Source organism: Diabrotica undecimpunctata, chromosome 5 (assembly GCF_040954645.1).
Source record: "Diabrotica undecimpunctata isolate CICGRU chromosome 5, icDiaUnde3, whole genome shotgun sequence".
NCBI classification, from domain to species: domain Eukaryota; kingdom Metazoa; phylum Arthropoda; class Insecta; order Coleoptera; family Chrysomelidae; genus Diabrotica; species Diabrotica undecimpunctata.
In genome coordinates this window covers 98,428,496-98,445,958 of record NC_092807.1, presented here as the reverse complement: position 1 = coordinate 98,445,958, position 17,463 = coordinate 98,428,496, and the positions used below count along the sequence as shown (strand labels likewise).

At 34.9% G+C, this 17,463-nt stretch overlaps 1 protein-coding gene across 2 annotated transcripts in view; it reads right to left on the bottom strand.

Moving 5' to 3' along the window:
• Positions 1-6,065: 6,065 nt before the first annotated feature.
• The window catches only part of capu (formin protein cappuccino), a 60,262-nt gene continuing 48,864 nt past the window's right edge, over positions 6,066-17,463 (bottom strand). For both annotated transcript variants that reach the window (XM_072532317.1, XM_072532319.1), the window contains 5 exons: positions 16,326-16,705; positions 13,816-14,025; positions 10,345-10,669; positions 9,097-9,394; positions 6,066-6,307 (listed from right to left, as the gene is read on the bottom strand). In XM_072532317.1, coding sequence (XP_072388418.1) covers positions 6,184-6,307; positions 9,097-9,394; positions 10,345-10,669; positions 13,816-14,025; positions 16,326-16,705 — 1,337 coding nt within the window. In that variant the 3' untranslated portion in view covers positions 6,066-6,183. The remainder of the gene's footprint in view (positions 6,308-9,096; positions 9,395-10,344; positions 10,670-13,815; positions 14,026-16,325; positions 16,706-17,463) is intronic.

Genomic DNA, 17,463 nt, shown 5'->3' with positions numbered 1-17,463 from the left:
ATTCTGGTGCTTCAAAGACCATTGTAGGAAGAACTGGTTGGAAATTTTTACAAAACTTGGGTTTAGAGTTGGATACTTCGAAGAAGACCGTTTGTAGAGTGGCGAATGGTCAGATGTGTGAATCGTTGGGGGAATGTTTAGTACCTTTCATGGTTAGGGATCGCTTGCGTGTCTTGCCAGTATTAGTTATTTTGGACGTACCGCACATTCTGATTTTAGGATCTGATTTTTGGCGTGTTATGGGTATCGTTCCAGATTTGAGGCATAACGAATGGTATTTTTCGGACGCTCCAGCAATGGTAGGTTCAGTGGATCATCTCCGAGGTCAAACTATTTTGACCGATGCAGAGAAGTCGCAATTGGAGGAAGTTATTAATAGAAGTCGTGAACTAATGGGCACTTCTCTTGGTTGTACTGATGTCACTGAGCATGTGATTGTTTGTAAATCTGCACCCATAAAACAACGTTACTATCCTGTATCCCCAGTAATCCAAAGCCATATTGATAAAGAGCTAGAAGATATGTTGGCGAAAGGAGTAGTGGAGCGATCGAATAGTGCTTGGTCGTCCCCGATTCTCTTGGTGAAGAAAAAGGTTCCAGAAGGTGAAGAACCAAAATGGAGGTTCTGCGTAGACTATCGAAAGCTTAATGCCGTAACAGAGAGGGATGGCTACCCATTACCGTACATCTCTAATATTTTAAATAAATTAAAGAACGCGCATTATCTTTCCACCATAGACATTAAGTCGGCGTATTGGCAGGTACCTGTTGCTAAGGCTTCCAGGCCTTATACTGCTTTTACGGTTCCTGGTCGAGGTCTTTTTCAGTTTTGCAGAATGCCTTTTGGATTACATAATGCCCCGGCTACATGGCAGAGGTTGATAGATCGTGTCCTCGGTCCGGAGTTGGAACCCTATGTTTTTACTTACTTGGATGACGTGGTCATCGTGACAAAGTCTATTGAAGAACATGTAAGGATCTTAGAGGAAGTCTTTAGACGCTTGAGAGAAGCTAAGTTAACCGTTAGCTGGGATAAATGTCAATTTTGTAGACCGGAACTAAAGTATTTGGGTCATGTGGTTGATAGGAATGGACTACATGTTGATGGTGATAAGGTCAAGGCTATGCTACGTATCCCAACACCCACATCCGTCAAGGAAGTTCGTAGCATCATAGGCACATTTTCCTGGTATCGAAGATTTATTCCTTCCTTTGCGACACTACTAGCTCCAATTACAGCGATATTGAAGAAAGGAAGAAAATTCAATTGGACCCCGAGTTGTGAAGAATCTTTTCAGAAAATAAAAGAATGTCTAGTTTCTGCTCCGATACTTAATTGTCCTGACTACAATTTGCCTTTTGTTGTCCAATGTGATGCCTCAGGATATGGAGTGGGCGCCGTGTTATTGCAGCCAGGCCCGGATGGTGACGAAGTAATTAGTTTCCTGAGCAGATCACTAACGCGTCAAGAAAGGAATTTTTCCACGACGGAACGGGAATGTTTAGCTGTGTTATGGGCAGTCGAAAAACTGCGTCCTTATTTGGAGGGTGTTCCGTTTACGGTCGTGACTGATCACGCATCCCTCGTATGGCTTCAAAATTTGAAGGATCCTACTGGAAGATTAGCTCGATGGGCGGTAAGATTGCAACAATATGACTTTAAGATTGTGCATCGGAAAGGAAAAGAACATGTTGTCCCCGATTTGTTATCTCGGTCAGTTCCCGTGCTTGATATGGTTGAAGAGGTTGTACCGCTTCCTAGTGGTGATAGTTGGTATGATAAACTTTGTAGAAAAATCGAGTCTAATTCCTTGAAGTATCCTCAGTGGAGAATATCTGGTGGCAAACTTTATAAATACATCCGTCCCAGTCAGGGATTTTTGGTCGAGGAAGTGGACAATTGGAAGGAAGTCGTTCCTAAGGGTCAACGATTGGAAGTGCTGAAGTTGTGTCATGATAGTCCTTTAGCAGGTCATATGGGGATCCTGAAAACTTATAAGCGTATTAACGAGAAGTATTTTTGGCCGAAACTGCGGAGTGATGTATCTCGTTACGTTGGACGTTGCTCACTGTGTGCCATGCATAAGGTGGAACAAGGTAAGCCCAAAGGCTTTATGACTCCTCAACCTAAAGCTACTCAACCATGGGAGATAGTAGCAACCGATCTTATGGGACCTTTCCCAAGATCAACTCAAGGCTATAAGTTTATCTTAGTGGTAATGGATGTGTTTAGTAAATTTTCTTTGGTATTTCCGTTGCGATCCTCAAAAGCCGTGCATGTCGTTAAGAAAATAGAAGAAGAAGTTTTTCTCGTATTTGGAGTTCCACGTCTGTTACTATGTGATAATGGTGTCCAGTATACTTCGGGTATTTTCAAGAAAATGATGGAAACCTATGGTGTCTCAGTTCGTTATAATGCGTTGTATCATCCACAGTGCAATCCATCTGAACGCTATAACCGAACCCTTAAAACAATGATGGCAACTTATATAGCTGACAACCATAGGAAGTGGGATGAAAATTTGGCCAAACTAGCATGTGCTACGCGCACTGCATACCACGAGTCGACTGGTCAAGATCCCTACTTCATAAATTTCGGTCGGAAGATGGTAGTGGATGGACGAGATTTTTCCCGAAAGGACAAACTCGGAGACCCGGAGGACGAAGTAGCTAAAATGGGATATAATCGATCGCGTGGACTCCAGGAATTATTTGTTGATGTTAGAAAACGTTTAGATAAAGCTTCGGCTAAGTGTGAGAAGACCTATAATCTACGGAGACGTCCAGAGGAATTTCAGCCCCATCAGTCAGTATGGCGGAGAAATTTTGTGTTGTCAGATGCCGCTAAATATTTCACGAAAAAGTTAGCTCCTAGATGGATAGGACCCTACTTCGTGAAGAAGAAAGTTTCCCCCTGGACATATAGTTTAGAGGATGAAAATGGCAAGGATCAAGGTATTTGGAATATTAAGGATTTAAGGATTAGTAACCCGACTGGTGATCCCGATAGGATTTAGGTCGGAGTAGAACGGACTAGCAAAGTTTTGTCTAGTCTAAGTAAATTCTTCTGAAATTGGTTGTATTTATTTTTTTTTGTTGTGTCCGTGAAGGATGACTGAGTGTTGGCTATGATCGGTTCTTAGGATGTATTTGGATGGTCAACCGATTCGTTTTTTTTTGTGTTAGGTAGCCAATACGAAGTCGTAGGGTTGCGGTAGCCTTAATTTCTTTTGATTTATGGAATTGAATGTCACTTAGGTTTGGTCAGAAATATGTTGTCTTCGATGATATGGCGTTGGGATTTGTTTTGATGTTAGTAAGCCATTCTATTTAATTGGGATTTTTTCGAAGCCACATAATTATGTTTTGGTGAATCTTGTTGGATAATAGCTTAGTTTTGGATGATTCACTAAATTTCGTTGTATACGGATTTAAATTCTGAAAGACCTATCTCATTTTTATTTTAATGAACAATTGGAATTACACTACTGTTTCGGTAGATGTTCCTCGCAGTATCAGTAAGAGTGGAATGGTGGAGAGTTTCTTATGGACTCATGTTATGCGAGGTATAGTGAAGTACTAGCGATGCCCCAGAGCTGGGAGGTCGCGAATAAGGGCAACATCCAGTAACCGACCTAATCAGTGTTGTCAGATTGACGTTGGAATTTGAAACTATTCTACTTGATCTCATACGATGAGAGATGACTGTTGTGTGGAAGTGGAGTAAGTGTTGTAAGTAAGTTGTTGCTTTGTGCGTGTGGTTTGAGGTTGGTATGTCTTTCGTTGTCCAAGTACTTGCGCATGGTGAAGACGGTGTGGATGATGATTGTGTGGATTGTGTGGACTTCGCTCAGAGTTTAGGTAGTGTGTCGCTAGCGCGAGGGAAAATTTTCTTCGTCTAGTTTTTCCTCGTAAATTTTCCTCTGGGAAAGGGAGGTGCGAAAAATCTTCGAAAAAGACTCAGAAAATGAAGATTAATCTACCAATTTAGAAACCGTCACTAGTGATAAAGAGTTAGTAGATGAAGAATTTTCTGAAGAAGATCGTGTATCTACGGTTGATGATGACAAAGATGAAAGCGAAAATTTGGAAAATGAAATAGAAGTTCCTAAACAAGAAGATTTACAATATACTGCTCGCGAAGGGACAGTTTGGAACAAACATCCACCACCTCAGTCACGTGTAAGGTAAGTGGTGGCTCAAGTGCTACACATATTTTCTTACTAAATTTGTGGGTTTACTAATTGCGTTGTATATTGTTTAGATCCATCAATATACTAAATCCTGTACCAGCTCCCACCAGATATGCCACTCAACGAATTACCGATGAACCTATATCTTCAATGAGATTGTTTTTCACTGATGAAATGCTTAATTTACTCTTAGTAGAAACTAACAGAGAACGTGGTCGCATATGTAATAAAAACATGTTAACTGTAAAAGAAATATCACTGGACAGTTAGAGGCTTTTATAGGTAAATACTTTCATTACAGTTATAAAATAAATTAACTTGAAATTTTGCATTTTTATTCAAGGTTTACTTCTTGTGGCTGGTGTTCATAAAGGTGCCGGAGAATCCCTGCAAGAACTTTGGAGAAATTCTAATGGTAGGCGCATTTTTAGAGCTACTATGTCTTTGAAACGATTTTGTAACATCAGCCGCTTTTTGGGATTTGATAATAAAAAGGATAGAGCTATTCGACGGAGGCACGACAAGTTAGCTCCAATTAGAAGTTTTTTTGATTTATTTTTAGCACAACTTCCCAAAATGTTTGTTCCATATGAAAGCCTCACTGTCGACGAACAACTTGTACCATTTAGAGGTAAGTGTCCCTTCAAAGAGTATATTCCAACAAAACAACGTGGGAAATATGGAATTAAATTATGGCTTTCATCTGATATCAAAACTGCGTATGTGTATTGTGCAGAAGTATATACAGGAAAAGCAGAAAATCAGCCCCGTGACGTATATCAGGGCAGAAATGTGGTTTTGCGACTTATAAAAAATGTTCAGAATTCTGGGCGAAACATAACCACGGATAATTTTTTTACTGACTACTATTTAGCGACTGAATTATTAAAACGTAAACTAACACTAATTGGAACATTACGAAAGAACAAAACTTTAATTCCAGTTGAATTTCTACCAAATAAAAGTAAAGAAGCCCTATCGTCAATTTTTGGGTTCAGAAGAATATGACTTTAGTTTCATATAGTCCTAAAAAGGGAAAATCTGTTACTCTTTTGTCCTTGATACATTTAGATGACCAACCAGGTGTCATTGCAAGCACATAAGAAACCAGACATTATGTTAGAATACAATAGAACCAAAAGAGGTGTAGATACAACAGATAAATTAGCGTCAGCTTATACCTGCAAAAGAGGAACTAGAAGGTTTGCTTATTTTGTAATATTTTAGATTTGGTGGTAATTAACGCATATGTATTATATATGCATGTAAATCCTCAATATAATAGGAACAAACTACATAAAAGGAGGCTTTTTATAAAAGAATTGGCATATAATTTAACAGAAAAATGCCGAGCTACCCGGATGGCAACAAACGTTTCACAAAAAATCCAAATAAATTTACAAGTAGTAGCTGGAACAAGTGGAAATGCAAAAGAAAATAAAAACGTGGAAGACTGCGGATGGGAAAAAGACAGAAAATCTTGTACAAGATGTCAAGCATGTAAGAGGTTTATTTGTCCTCATCATTCAAATATCTTTTGTAAAAGTTGCAATGAATAAATATATAATTTTAATTGAATATAAAGTATTATTATATTTTTTATTACAAAAAAAATGTTTTTAGTTTTGATCCATCGATAACATGAAACTACAAAAGCTTCTACGAATTAATAAAAAGAAATTGGAATTTAATTCAGAACAGGTATGAGTTTTATCCACTGGATTCACCCGTACCCATAGACAAAGAATGTAACATTCACTTCGGGAGAGTAGGAAGGTTAAGGAGAAGTAAAGTAAAGTGAACCATAATTTTCATTTTTTTTTTTTTGATACAACGTCATTCTAACGAGTGAGACATTTAAAAAAACAACAATTTATAAAAATAAATTTATTTTTCTTATTCGTAAACTTCTAGAACATTGTAACAACGGATACAAATAAAATATTCGAAATAAATAAATAAAATATATAGAATAATATAATAATAAAAATCACGTGTTAGTTTGCAGCTTTTGTTTAACTCTTTTTATTTTGGCTTTCAGTCCGTTCTCTCTCTCTTTTATTTTCTTTACTTCCGATATTCTTTCTTGTTCTTTTCGTCTAATTTCTTGAATTCTGGAAAATAAAAAAAGTGGTAAAATGTTCTGGTCAAAAATTTAGTATAAATATTTACTTTTAATAGCGAATTCAAAGATCTCGAATCATTAGAACATATGTAAAGACGATATAATCCTTTCAAAACCAGACAAAACATAAAAGAACAAAATAAATTATTCAAAAAACTAGATTAATCGAAAGTTACATTAAATATGAAATACGACAGAAAAAACTATTGTGAAATCAAGGAAAATAGTTTTAACACCTGCTTCTCCTCTTTCATTATACAGTAAGGTCTGGTTTTATGCGGTGGATAATTTCTACAGAGCAGCGCATATAAAAAAAATGGCATAAAAAAGACATTACAGTAGTACCTCGACATACGAGTGTAATTTGTTCCGTAATCTTGCTCGTCAAATGTCAAATTGCTCGTATGTCAAAGCAATTTTCACCATTGAAATTAACTGAAATGTCATTAATCCGTTCCAGTCACCAAAAAAAAAACAGGTTAGTTGTTTTTGTTAAGTGTTTTTAAATAAGAAAAATGTATTTAAACGAAGAAACATTTATTTATAAGTAACAAAAAATCCATACATATTCTGTAAAATCATAAGAAAAAGTGAAGTGCTTACGAAAGCGCTTAATTTTCGTCAGTGGTCTTAGCTTTTTTCGTGACACACTTTACTCATTTTTATCTGCTGATCGTTTAAAAAAACTAGGTCCATAGAGTTTTGTTCTTCCTCCCTTTCAGAATATTGCGGAAATGTGTTAGACAAGTTTCGTTGAACAACACCGACGCACGACCAGTTGTAACTTTTTCAGGGTGATTTTTATTCACGAATTCTGCAACTTTCTCTCACATTCCCAGGATCTTCTTTATATTTCTTGTAGAGACAACGTCTTTCACTTCTGGCTCCTCTTTAAATCTAATTTTTCTTTGAATTACTATATGCGGCTGTGAATGTAGTTCATCTAACTCCTTGGTTGTCAGCTCCTGAGACTGTTCCTCGACAAGTTCGTTCACATCTCTTTCATCCACCTCCAGACTCATGGATTTTTCAATAGAAACAATTTCATCTACCACTGACACTTCAGGTTCCAGTCTTTCGCAGGCCAATTCATCTGCAGCCTCAGGCCACAGCTTCTTCCATGCAGAGGTTAAGGTCATTGTTGTAATACCTAGCCAAGCCTGCTGAATAATTTTTAGGCATATTACTATGTTAAAGTGGTCCTTCCAGAACTTTCGAAGGGTAAGGGATGTGTTCTCAAAGCAGCGCTAAAAAATGTGCTTGGTATACAACTTCTTCAAATTAGAAATCACTTGCTGATCCATGGGCTGCAAGATGGGAGTGGTGTTGGCAGGTGGGTAGAGAATCTTTATAAACTTGAACACTTGGAGTAACTCATCTTCGAGAAGGGGTGGGTGAGAAGGGGCATTATCGAGGATAAGAAGGATTTGCATGGGTAGGTTGCAACACAAACACCAGGTTTATTCACTTCACAAAGAATTTTCTGATGACCCACGCCTTTTAATTTGCTCTCCATATAACCGGCAGTTTTTTTTTAAACCTTATGTGACTTAAAGGCTTTGAGATTTTCTGAATGGTACACTAAAAGAGGTTTGATTTTACAGTTGCCACTCGCATTGACGCAAAGTACTAGAGTTAATTTATCTTTCATAGGTTTGTGACCTAGCATCGTCTTCTTCTCAGCTATGTAAGTTATGTAAGTCCTATTCGGCATTTTTTTTCAGAAAAGCTCTGTCTCGTCACAGTTGAAGACTTGCTGGGGGATGTATCCTTTGGCTTCTATCATTTCGGAAAACATTTTGATGTAAACTTCAGCTGCTGTTACATCCTAACTTGCTACCTCACCATCCCTCATTATGGAGTGAATGTCGGTTCTTTTTCTAAAGTTGTCAAACCAGCCCCGACTAGCTTTAAACGAGTCTTCCAATTTATCATTTATGGAAGTGTGCGGAATCTGCTTCAGCAAATCTTTGTAAATTTCAAACGTTGTGGTTTGTAACTTTATCCATATTCACCCCACTTATTTTTAAGATTAACCTGTAAGTCCATACCTCAAACGCTTTTATTCTGTTGCTAAAGTTCTTTTTCAGCGTCCATGGCCCCATTTCATATAGTAACGCCAAAACAAATAACACCTGAGTATGCGTACTTTGAGTTTCCAGCTGAGATCATTGCTGTAAAGTCCTCTTCTCAAATTTCACCTTTTGAACTAAATATAAATTTCTATGTCTCACTTCAGTCGATAAAGTATATATGTCAGTTAGATACTCTTAATTGCCATGTAAGTTGTATTTTAAAATAAAATAGTTTGCTGTTCATGTATATAAAGGAATTTCTCTATTTAAAATTCATTTCTATTGTTAAATCTTTTCTGGCGTGAGTACTTACATTTCCAGTTAATTAGTTTTTAAGCGAAACTTACTTGCACGTAGAAAACCAAAAGAGAATCCATGCAAATGAAGAAAACGTCATATGGGCAAAAAGGTAGACGTTCAAAAGATTACTGGAGATGAATTAATTATAAGTACACCAGATAATAAATTATACCTTTTGTAGTTCTGAACAAAGAAGAAGAAGAAAGGCGCCAGGAGAAATCGTTAAACTCCCCATAAGAAAATATCAGTTTTTTACCTAAAATAAAATGCAAATGGAAAAAAACTTCTTGGGAAGGTTAATGATAAAACATAGTTTGATACGAAGGTCTTCCTATTAAGCATCTTACATGGAGTATAAAGAAAAAGAAGAATACATTGAAATAATATGGCGATATAAACTTACTTCTCCTTTTCTAATCGCATTAACTCCTTTTTATATATATTTTTAAAATCATCACAGAAAGGCAACCAGAGCTCAAAGAACATATTGGGAGCAAATGTCTCTAAACATCCGGATTTGGGTTTAAATAAATAAAATTTCATGGTAGCTATAAATTGTTTATGACAGTCTTCCAGCGTGTCCCATTCAGCAGCCAACTGTTTCTTCGAATGGTCCAGGAAAACAGACATCTTATCTTTAAATGGCTGGAGATTTTCCGGCGAAGATGTTTCTATTATCCTTTGTGTCTTCTGTTCACAAACTAAAAACAAAAAGAAGCTTAAAAATATAAAAGAATATTAAATTATTATTAGATATTGAAGATAAAAAAAGAAAAAAGACACGGATATACAAGAGATAGACAAAGATTATATTGGTCAAGAGACGAGAGGGATATTTTTCGTTGGAGCCCTATAAGTCCAACCAGGAAAACTGTCCAAACCTTTATTCCATGAACACTGCCTAGACAGTTAACTTTATTACATTAACACATTTTTGAATAGGTTCAAACTGCAGAAAAGGAAAACATAATGCTTAATTAACCTAACAAAATGGATTAAGAACAGATGTATAACCTTAGTCACCGACTGGTTAAATAACTGGGAAGAACTTTGATGCTTTGATGCAACATATCATCAATACGCGAAGAAGTGAGTTCCTTGTTTCAGGGTGAATCTTAAAACCACGATATTGTAATTAAGGACATTGCTGCTCTTAATATCTAGAAACGGTTCCTGGAAACAACAATATTTAAAGGTAAGTAAGCCCGATATATAACAAAGATAAAAACCAGCAGAATGGTAAGATTAAAAACTAAAAAACAGACTGGCGACTAAAATGTCTTTCAACTAAGATAGTTTATGAGATATAAGTGCAGTAAATACTGTATTTAATTTAGAGCGCGATGGATGAAGTTATAGAATAAACTCCAGTGGAGGTCCTGTTCGGTAGCCAATCCAGAAAGTTAGAAGAATCATGACAAGGCGAGATGGAGACAAATAAAGGGATAATAAAAAGGGCGACCGTTCACCTCCGGAACGAGTAGAGCCTAGACCAGGTAGATAAGAATTATGTAAGAATTATATCTGAGTCCAAAAGAACCATGGACGTGGGATAATCTAATACCAAACCTACGACATTAATTGCAAAATAAATGTTTATAATACGTACAGTAATTTACAGACCTTAACTGACTATAGATTAATGGCTTACCTTCCAATTGTTTTTGTAACTTCTTTAGATCCAACCTTACATCATCAAAGTTAACAGCAGCTGCTCTTCTAATATCACCAGGTTCAGGTACCGGTAGAGGCAGGTTGGCTTCGAAGGGGTTTTTAATTTTTTTCATATAAACTTTGACAACGTAGTGAAGAAGTGTAATTTTGGAATCGTTCGACTTTACATCTTTAAGTTTTGACAAAATTTCTAGACCGAACCCATCTGCTTGTCCTCTGGCCATGTTACCACCATTCATATAATTTCCCAAGGTTAATATGATCGCCATTATTTCTTTTAGTTCGGGGTTGTTCATTAAAAACTAAAAACCAAATATTGAATGATAGTATGTAGAAAATAGTTAGTAGAAGAATTTGTAAAATAATATTAATCTATGAATGTTTTCGTAAAATTGTGAAACAAAATAAAAATAATATTAAGAGGATCAAACATGAACCTGGCAAATCAGATGTGAATGCATTGATGAAATAAAAAATTTTAGGAAAAAAAAGTAGTTTTTCTTTTACGATTGCATTTGTCATGATGTCCCGTAAATTAGTTTTATGCTAAAAGACCTTTTATAAAGAGAAATTATGACGATAATACTTATTTTTAAGTATTTTGTACACGATGCGATGAGACAACTTAAAAATATCTCTTTCTATCTCGGTACACACGTGAAGATTCAAATACAAACACAAGAAATATATGTCTTGATAGGGGAAAAGAATAAAGCAAAATAGACAGCGAGAAGGACAAGGAACCAGGTAGACAAAAATAAAGCAAACAGACTAAACAGGGAGGTAAAAACAGCACTACAACAACACCGTAGTTAAAGCGGGGAAAACCACATTCGAGACATGGAAGAACAAGGTCCCAATATGTAAAATATTTGGAAGCTCCAAAGAATACTCAGAAAAGATAGAACACCATTACCTCCAACACACGGAGAAAACAGAATAGTATACTCTACTGATGAAAAATCAGAGGTAATGAGAAATACTCTCTCGAGAGAGTGCACCCATTAAATTACCACCCAGACAAAGGCATCGACTTCATAGAAGAAGTCGAAGAACAAAGAGAAAGGCCCGAGGACATAAACAAAAACATCCCTCCAACATCACCGGAGGAGATAAACGAGCTAATAAAAAACAGCTCGCCGATAAAAAGCACCTGGACCAGACCAAATAACAAACAGAGTTATGTTTTGTGTGGGGCTTTGTTTGTTTTGCCAATCAGAAGCAGTTGGTGGACTATCTGATTTGGCGTTATTGCACATAGCTCTTTCATCTCTGTGGGATCACCATTAAGTTTTTTGATCATATTCCAAGCCTGCTTACTACTGTGCATCATATCCATTTTACTTAAAGCCTCGCTCCACCGTTGTTGTCTGGAGGCACTTAGTGTTTGCTGTAGTCTCTCCCCTATCTCTGCCGTAACTTCGCTAAATGGGTCTTTACTATATTAGTTGGTGTACTTTGTCATAATGTCTTTTGTTTCATCGTTCAGACCAGATATGTAATGTTGTTAACATCCTCTGGGTATGTGATTACATGAGATTCGTTTTACAAGTTTGATGAACTCGTCATAGTTTTTGGGGATCGGGAATATATTTTTCACTTGTGTTTTCAATTCATTAGCAAATTTTTTCCAGTTCGCTTTTTGAAATTAAACCTTCGTTTGAAAGAGATTTTGGGAGCTTTTATATAAACTACTACCATTGGCCAACGTTTCGTATTTCTGGAAACATTATATGATGTGATTATTCTGTCTACAACATCTACTCCACTCTTTGTGGGATTATAAACAGTAATTATTTCTGGTTTTTTCTGATCGCCAGTATCTTCATCAATCCGATCATCTCTGCGCACAGTGGAAACAGCAATCACATTTTTTCCTTTCTTCGGTATATATGATACGGCAGTCATATCGTTGCTAAATGCAAAAACTGAAGAATAGAACTGCTTATTTTTAATTTGCGTTATTTCTGGCCAAGTGAAACAAGATTTCAAGAAAAATACAACTAAGAAGCAGTACAAATATTGTTCCACATTTGATCGGGTTGGGTCTGTCAGGACAAACGGCCATGCAGCAGCTATTTAGAAATTTTAAAAATAGTTTTGTATAAAAAAAAACGAATGGTATTTAGTTTCTAGGAAGGTACTGAAAAGGTAGAAATTTAAAAAAATAAAATGAGAGAATTATCCAAAATTTTTATTTGGTTGTAGACTCACAGACCACACCCGATGAACGGAGGGTTAACAAACAATCACATATACCTTACTTCTATTTCATTTGTTAATATCTCTCCCGTCAAGAAATTTCCTCGTTAATTGTCAGACAGTTACAACATTAACCAAAGATTACCCATTATCAGCAATACAGGATAGTTTGAACTATGTATCACGAATCATTATCTAAAAATTCTTGTACCGACATGTAAGTAGTGTTTTGTTTATTTATAATTTATTACAATTCAATAGATTATCTCTTACCAATTTGTGGGTTTTCACTTTGTCTGCTAAATCAATTTTATGCATATTAATAAACACAGACATGTAATATTGGCATAATTACTATAACCTTTTTTGATCTATATCTTTATAAGACAGCATGCTAATATCCGCTTTTTATAATTTCAGCATTTAATTTACTTTGTACCGTTTGACCTGAAGATGCTTTGCAAAGTTTAGAAAGCGAAACCGTTCGTTTTGGTAGTAAAATTAAATTGATTGTAAGTCTAATTTTATTTCTTTTGTCCATTTAACAATAAATCAGTTTAAGTTTATAATAATGTATAATAATTTATAATAATCTGTATATTTACTCATAAAACAATATTTTAAATTATCTGGTAAATAGTTAACAATCAAAAGTCGCCAATATCCATTCGATTAATGTGATTTTCTTTCTTATTACTGAAAGTATCAGTTATTTGTTTTCTATATTTTAGTTATGAATGTAACAACTATGTACCTGTAGAAATAAATATTTTAAAATTTCCGATTTTTATGCCTAAATCGTTTTTATAAATTTGCTCAGATTGGTTTAGGTGGGAGATTGTCACTTTTGATGTCATTTCAAAGATTGCACATGCGCAGTTGACGGATCGGATCCCTGCCATTAATCGTTCCTGGTATGAAGTGGTTGAGACAGTTGTCAATTTTATTATTTATCAAAACATCCACTTTATTTAATTGTTCGTTTTGAAGGTTTGTTGAATATAAATAAATATAAATATAAATGTATAAAAATAAATATAATTTATAAATTTTATAACCTTTGATTACTTGGTGACGTATAATTATAATGCAAATCTATAGTCTTTATATTTCTTTAATATCATTCTTGATTATTCCTACTTTGTACTTCATCAAGAAATAAAATAGAGGTTAAGCTAAGACAAATCAACAGGGATCATTATTTTCTACAGATCATAATAAAAATACACGTAAATATATTACTTACATCACAGGTTGTCTTTATATTGGTTAAGGTATGACTAATTGTATTTATTGAGTCGTCTAGCTCCACTTGAAACATCAGACAGGATATTCTCTCTGCGAAATTGGATATTTCGGATAACTCGTACAAAAATTGCTCAGGTTTGTCTAGTGGAATATTAGGCGATGTTTCCAAATGCGCCTTAATCATTTCCAGTTCCTCCGAATTTGCTCTCTAAAACAAAAGAAATAATTATTTCTTAAAAGTCTACAAAATATTTACCTTAAGAGGTGTTCATCTATATTTATTCGCGAACATCTTTGTGAAAAACTAAAAGACCATCAGAATTCTGCCACGGATTCTACTGGTATTAGAATAGACACGGGTGAAAAACGCGCAATTAACCTCGAAAGGCAAAGTGACATTTACCAGGCAGTTGGTTATGTCTAAAAATTGAGTTTGGCAAATAAATTCCAACGCACGATAGTGTTTGACCTTGAATCCTATTGTTTTTTGTAGCAAAAGTTGTATTAACAGGAAACTGCTAAACCCTTATCTTGATTAAGAGCTCCATTTTTCTTAAAAACAAATGTATTCTATTGATATACACAACTTCTGAATTATCCTTTTCCGTTAACATTGCGTACAAAGGTATCTTTGTACACAGTGTAATAATGCTTATTACATTGCGTACAAAGATACCTTGACTTAGGAGCTTTCAATTGAGCGTTTTTCATCCAGTTTCAGCAATAGTTTCATAACAAACAACACATGGACGATTACTGGAACCTACGTGTTCCAACAGATGACTGTCGTTAGGATTAGGGTTTTGTTGAATGGACTTTACTACGAGGTTCTATTTGAATTTTCTTATAGTCATTTTCTCATTTGATACTTCTTGATGTAAAATATACGAATTTACTAACGTAGTACCCACAAGCAGTTCAATTGCTAACTTTCTATATCACTTTTTTCCCTTTCTCAATGAGGTGTTGAAGGTTTTTATTTGGTCAGACATATCGATGTATGTTTTATGTTTATTGTAGTCAATTACAACTTATGGTTTTAGCTGTCTTTTGTGAGTTCGGCATTTACTTAGAGTGTAAATATCGCGTTTGTCTTTCATTTTTGAATCACTACTGTACTTCTGCAATTTCTGTGTTCTGTATTTTATGGGCTAGAGAAATACTGGTGTAATAATTATCTGTATAAATTGTAAGTCCCTTATCCAGTAGGTTATAAGACAAAGTCAGTATGGAAATGGGCAATTAATTTTAATAAACGATATTAGATAACAATACCGCATGAATCATATTAGCAAGCAAATTAGTAGAAAGAATTTAAACAACTTTCCATCGTTGAAAAAAAGGGTAGCCGCTCATTTGAATTATGTTTATTACGAGACGGAGCTGCAAACACTTCATAGCGAGTTTGAAAAACGCTTAGCTGATTTTAAAAAATTGACAGATATTGTAACATTCATGCCTAATCCATTTTCTTGCCAAGACGTGGAAAAAATAGTCAGTGAAATATCCGTTACGTTCAATATGGAGATCATTTTGCTCCAAAATGAGGTACTGAAAATAATTTCGGATACACACCTTAAATCCAGAGGGACCGATACGAAATTTTGGTCTTTCATATCGTCTGAGAAATATCCTTTTTTTCATGTCCAAATGATGGTGAATGATGTTGTGTACGCGTTCGTAGGAAATGTTTAGCACCTCTATTACCTCGTGGAGCTTAATTCGACGATCTGTCATAATCATGTCATTGACTTTGTTGATCATTCTTGGCGTGGTGACTTCATTTGGCCTCCTGGGACACTCATCATCAAAAACACTCGTAAGACCACGAACAAAGTCAGCTTTCCAAAATTTTACTGGTGCTAACGAAGGTGCAACCTCACCATAAACTTCGTCCAGATCGGCTTTGATTTGCAATTAATCACCGAACGATACTCGACTTTTTCCATTTCTCCGAAAACACAAAATTTGCTTGCTTTTGACGGCTGTAAAAACCAAACTAATTGTTTTTAAAACTTTAAATTTTGACAGACGTCAAGTCATGAATGGCAAATGTCAACATCGATACCAATTCGATATCAAGTAGCGCTATCTATCAAAGTCTAGTTTAATATCAATCTATCCTCGTATATATATATATATATATATATATATATATATATATATATATATATATATATATATATATATATATATGTATATATATATATATATATATATATGTATATATATATATATATATATATATATATATATATATATATAATATAACAAAAAATATAAATAAGCTGTTTTAAATTGTATAAATAAGCTGTTGAGTAAATACTTAATCTGGTTATTTTAAATTTATTTAATTGAACTTACTTTGTTAAAAATGCGTTAATAAATCTGCCTGTAAATCCACTAATATTAAAGTTTTTGTGCACACATATAGCCGAATATTTGTTTTTTCTTGTACTTTTTAAAATACCTTTTTGTGACCACTTTTCTAATTAAAAATATACATACCACTTCATAAATCTGATGCAAAGCTTCTAAACCTATAACCGAGGTATCAAAATTGTAGATTGCATTTTCTATTTCCTGAATATCAGTTTTTAAACTTTGTGCCAATATTCCCACATTCTGCGACCTTTTACTGTCTAACAACTTAACAGCAGCTGCTTTAGGTTTACTTTCTTGTTTCTTTATTGTCGGTTTCTTGGTTACTACTTGTCTAGAAAACAAATCGGTAAAATCTGGAATGTCGTTTATGGGAATTTCATTGAGTTCTTTCCAAAGCGCGCTCGATCTTTCAGGGTTGTCGGGTTCGTCAGACGTGGCTATGATTCTGGTCCAGTAGAGGGGTTTCATAGGTACTTTGGGGGAGAGGGCTGGCTTTCTGAGTACTAAAATAAAAAAGAACTCATGATTGTTTTGTAAAAATGTATTTATGCATAAACGCAATAAGCAAAAGCGTTACAAAAAGAGTTAAAGCTTATTCAGATTGTAAGAACTCCACCTCCCTGATAAAAAAATATCCCTCCTTGAATATGGAAATAGTCGCTGGTGAATATTTGAAAATTGTGGGTTGTATGTATTATAGTGACGACTTGTGTTAGCAATAGTGTACATAATACGTTGGTCAATAAGCCCCGGACCTAACCATGAGATGGCGACTCTAATGATTTTTTTATTTGACATTTCGGTAGTCCTAACTTTCAAAAGAATACTTTAAAAATGTGCATGTTACTCAGATTATTATTTATCGAGTAAGTGACGATACTTTTGTGATTTTTATAAACAATAGTTTCGAAGTAATTTCGTGTACTGATTTATCACTGTTATGTGATAGGAATCAATACCGTCAAACTGAGCAATGGCTCAAAAAGCGTTACCAGCAGTCTGCTTCATCGAATACAACCATTAAACAATGGTTTGCTGAATTTAAACGCAGTCGTACCAACCTTTTTTCCTTAGGAAAAGCAATACAAATACAATTTTAAAAACACTTGGGAATAAAACTCTATGATAGTTTTAGGATACGACCCTACTTAAGTTTATGATATAAGAGCAATAATATCAGCAGAAATAGAAAGTCATCATAAATTGGTACTGTCTGAATAAAAACACATATATGTATATGATAATAAAAAAAGTTGAATAT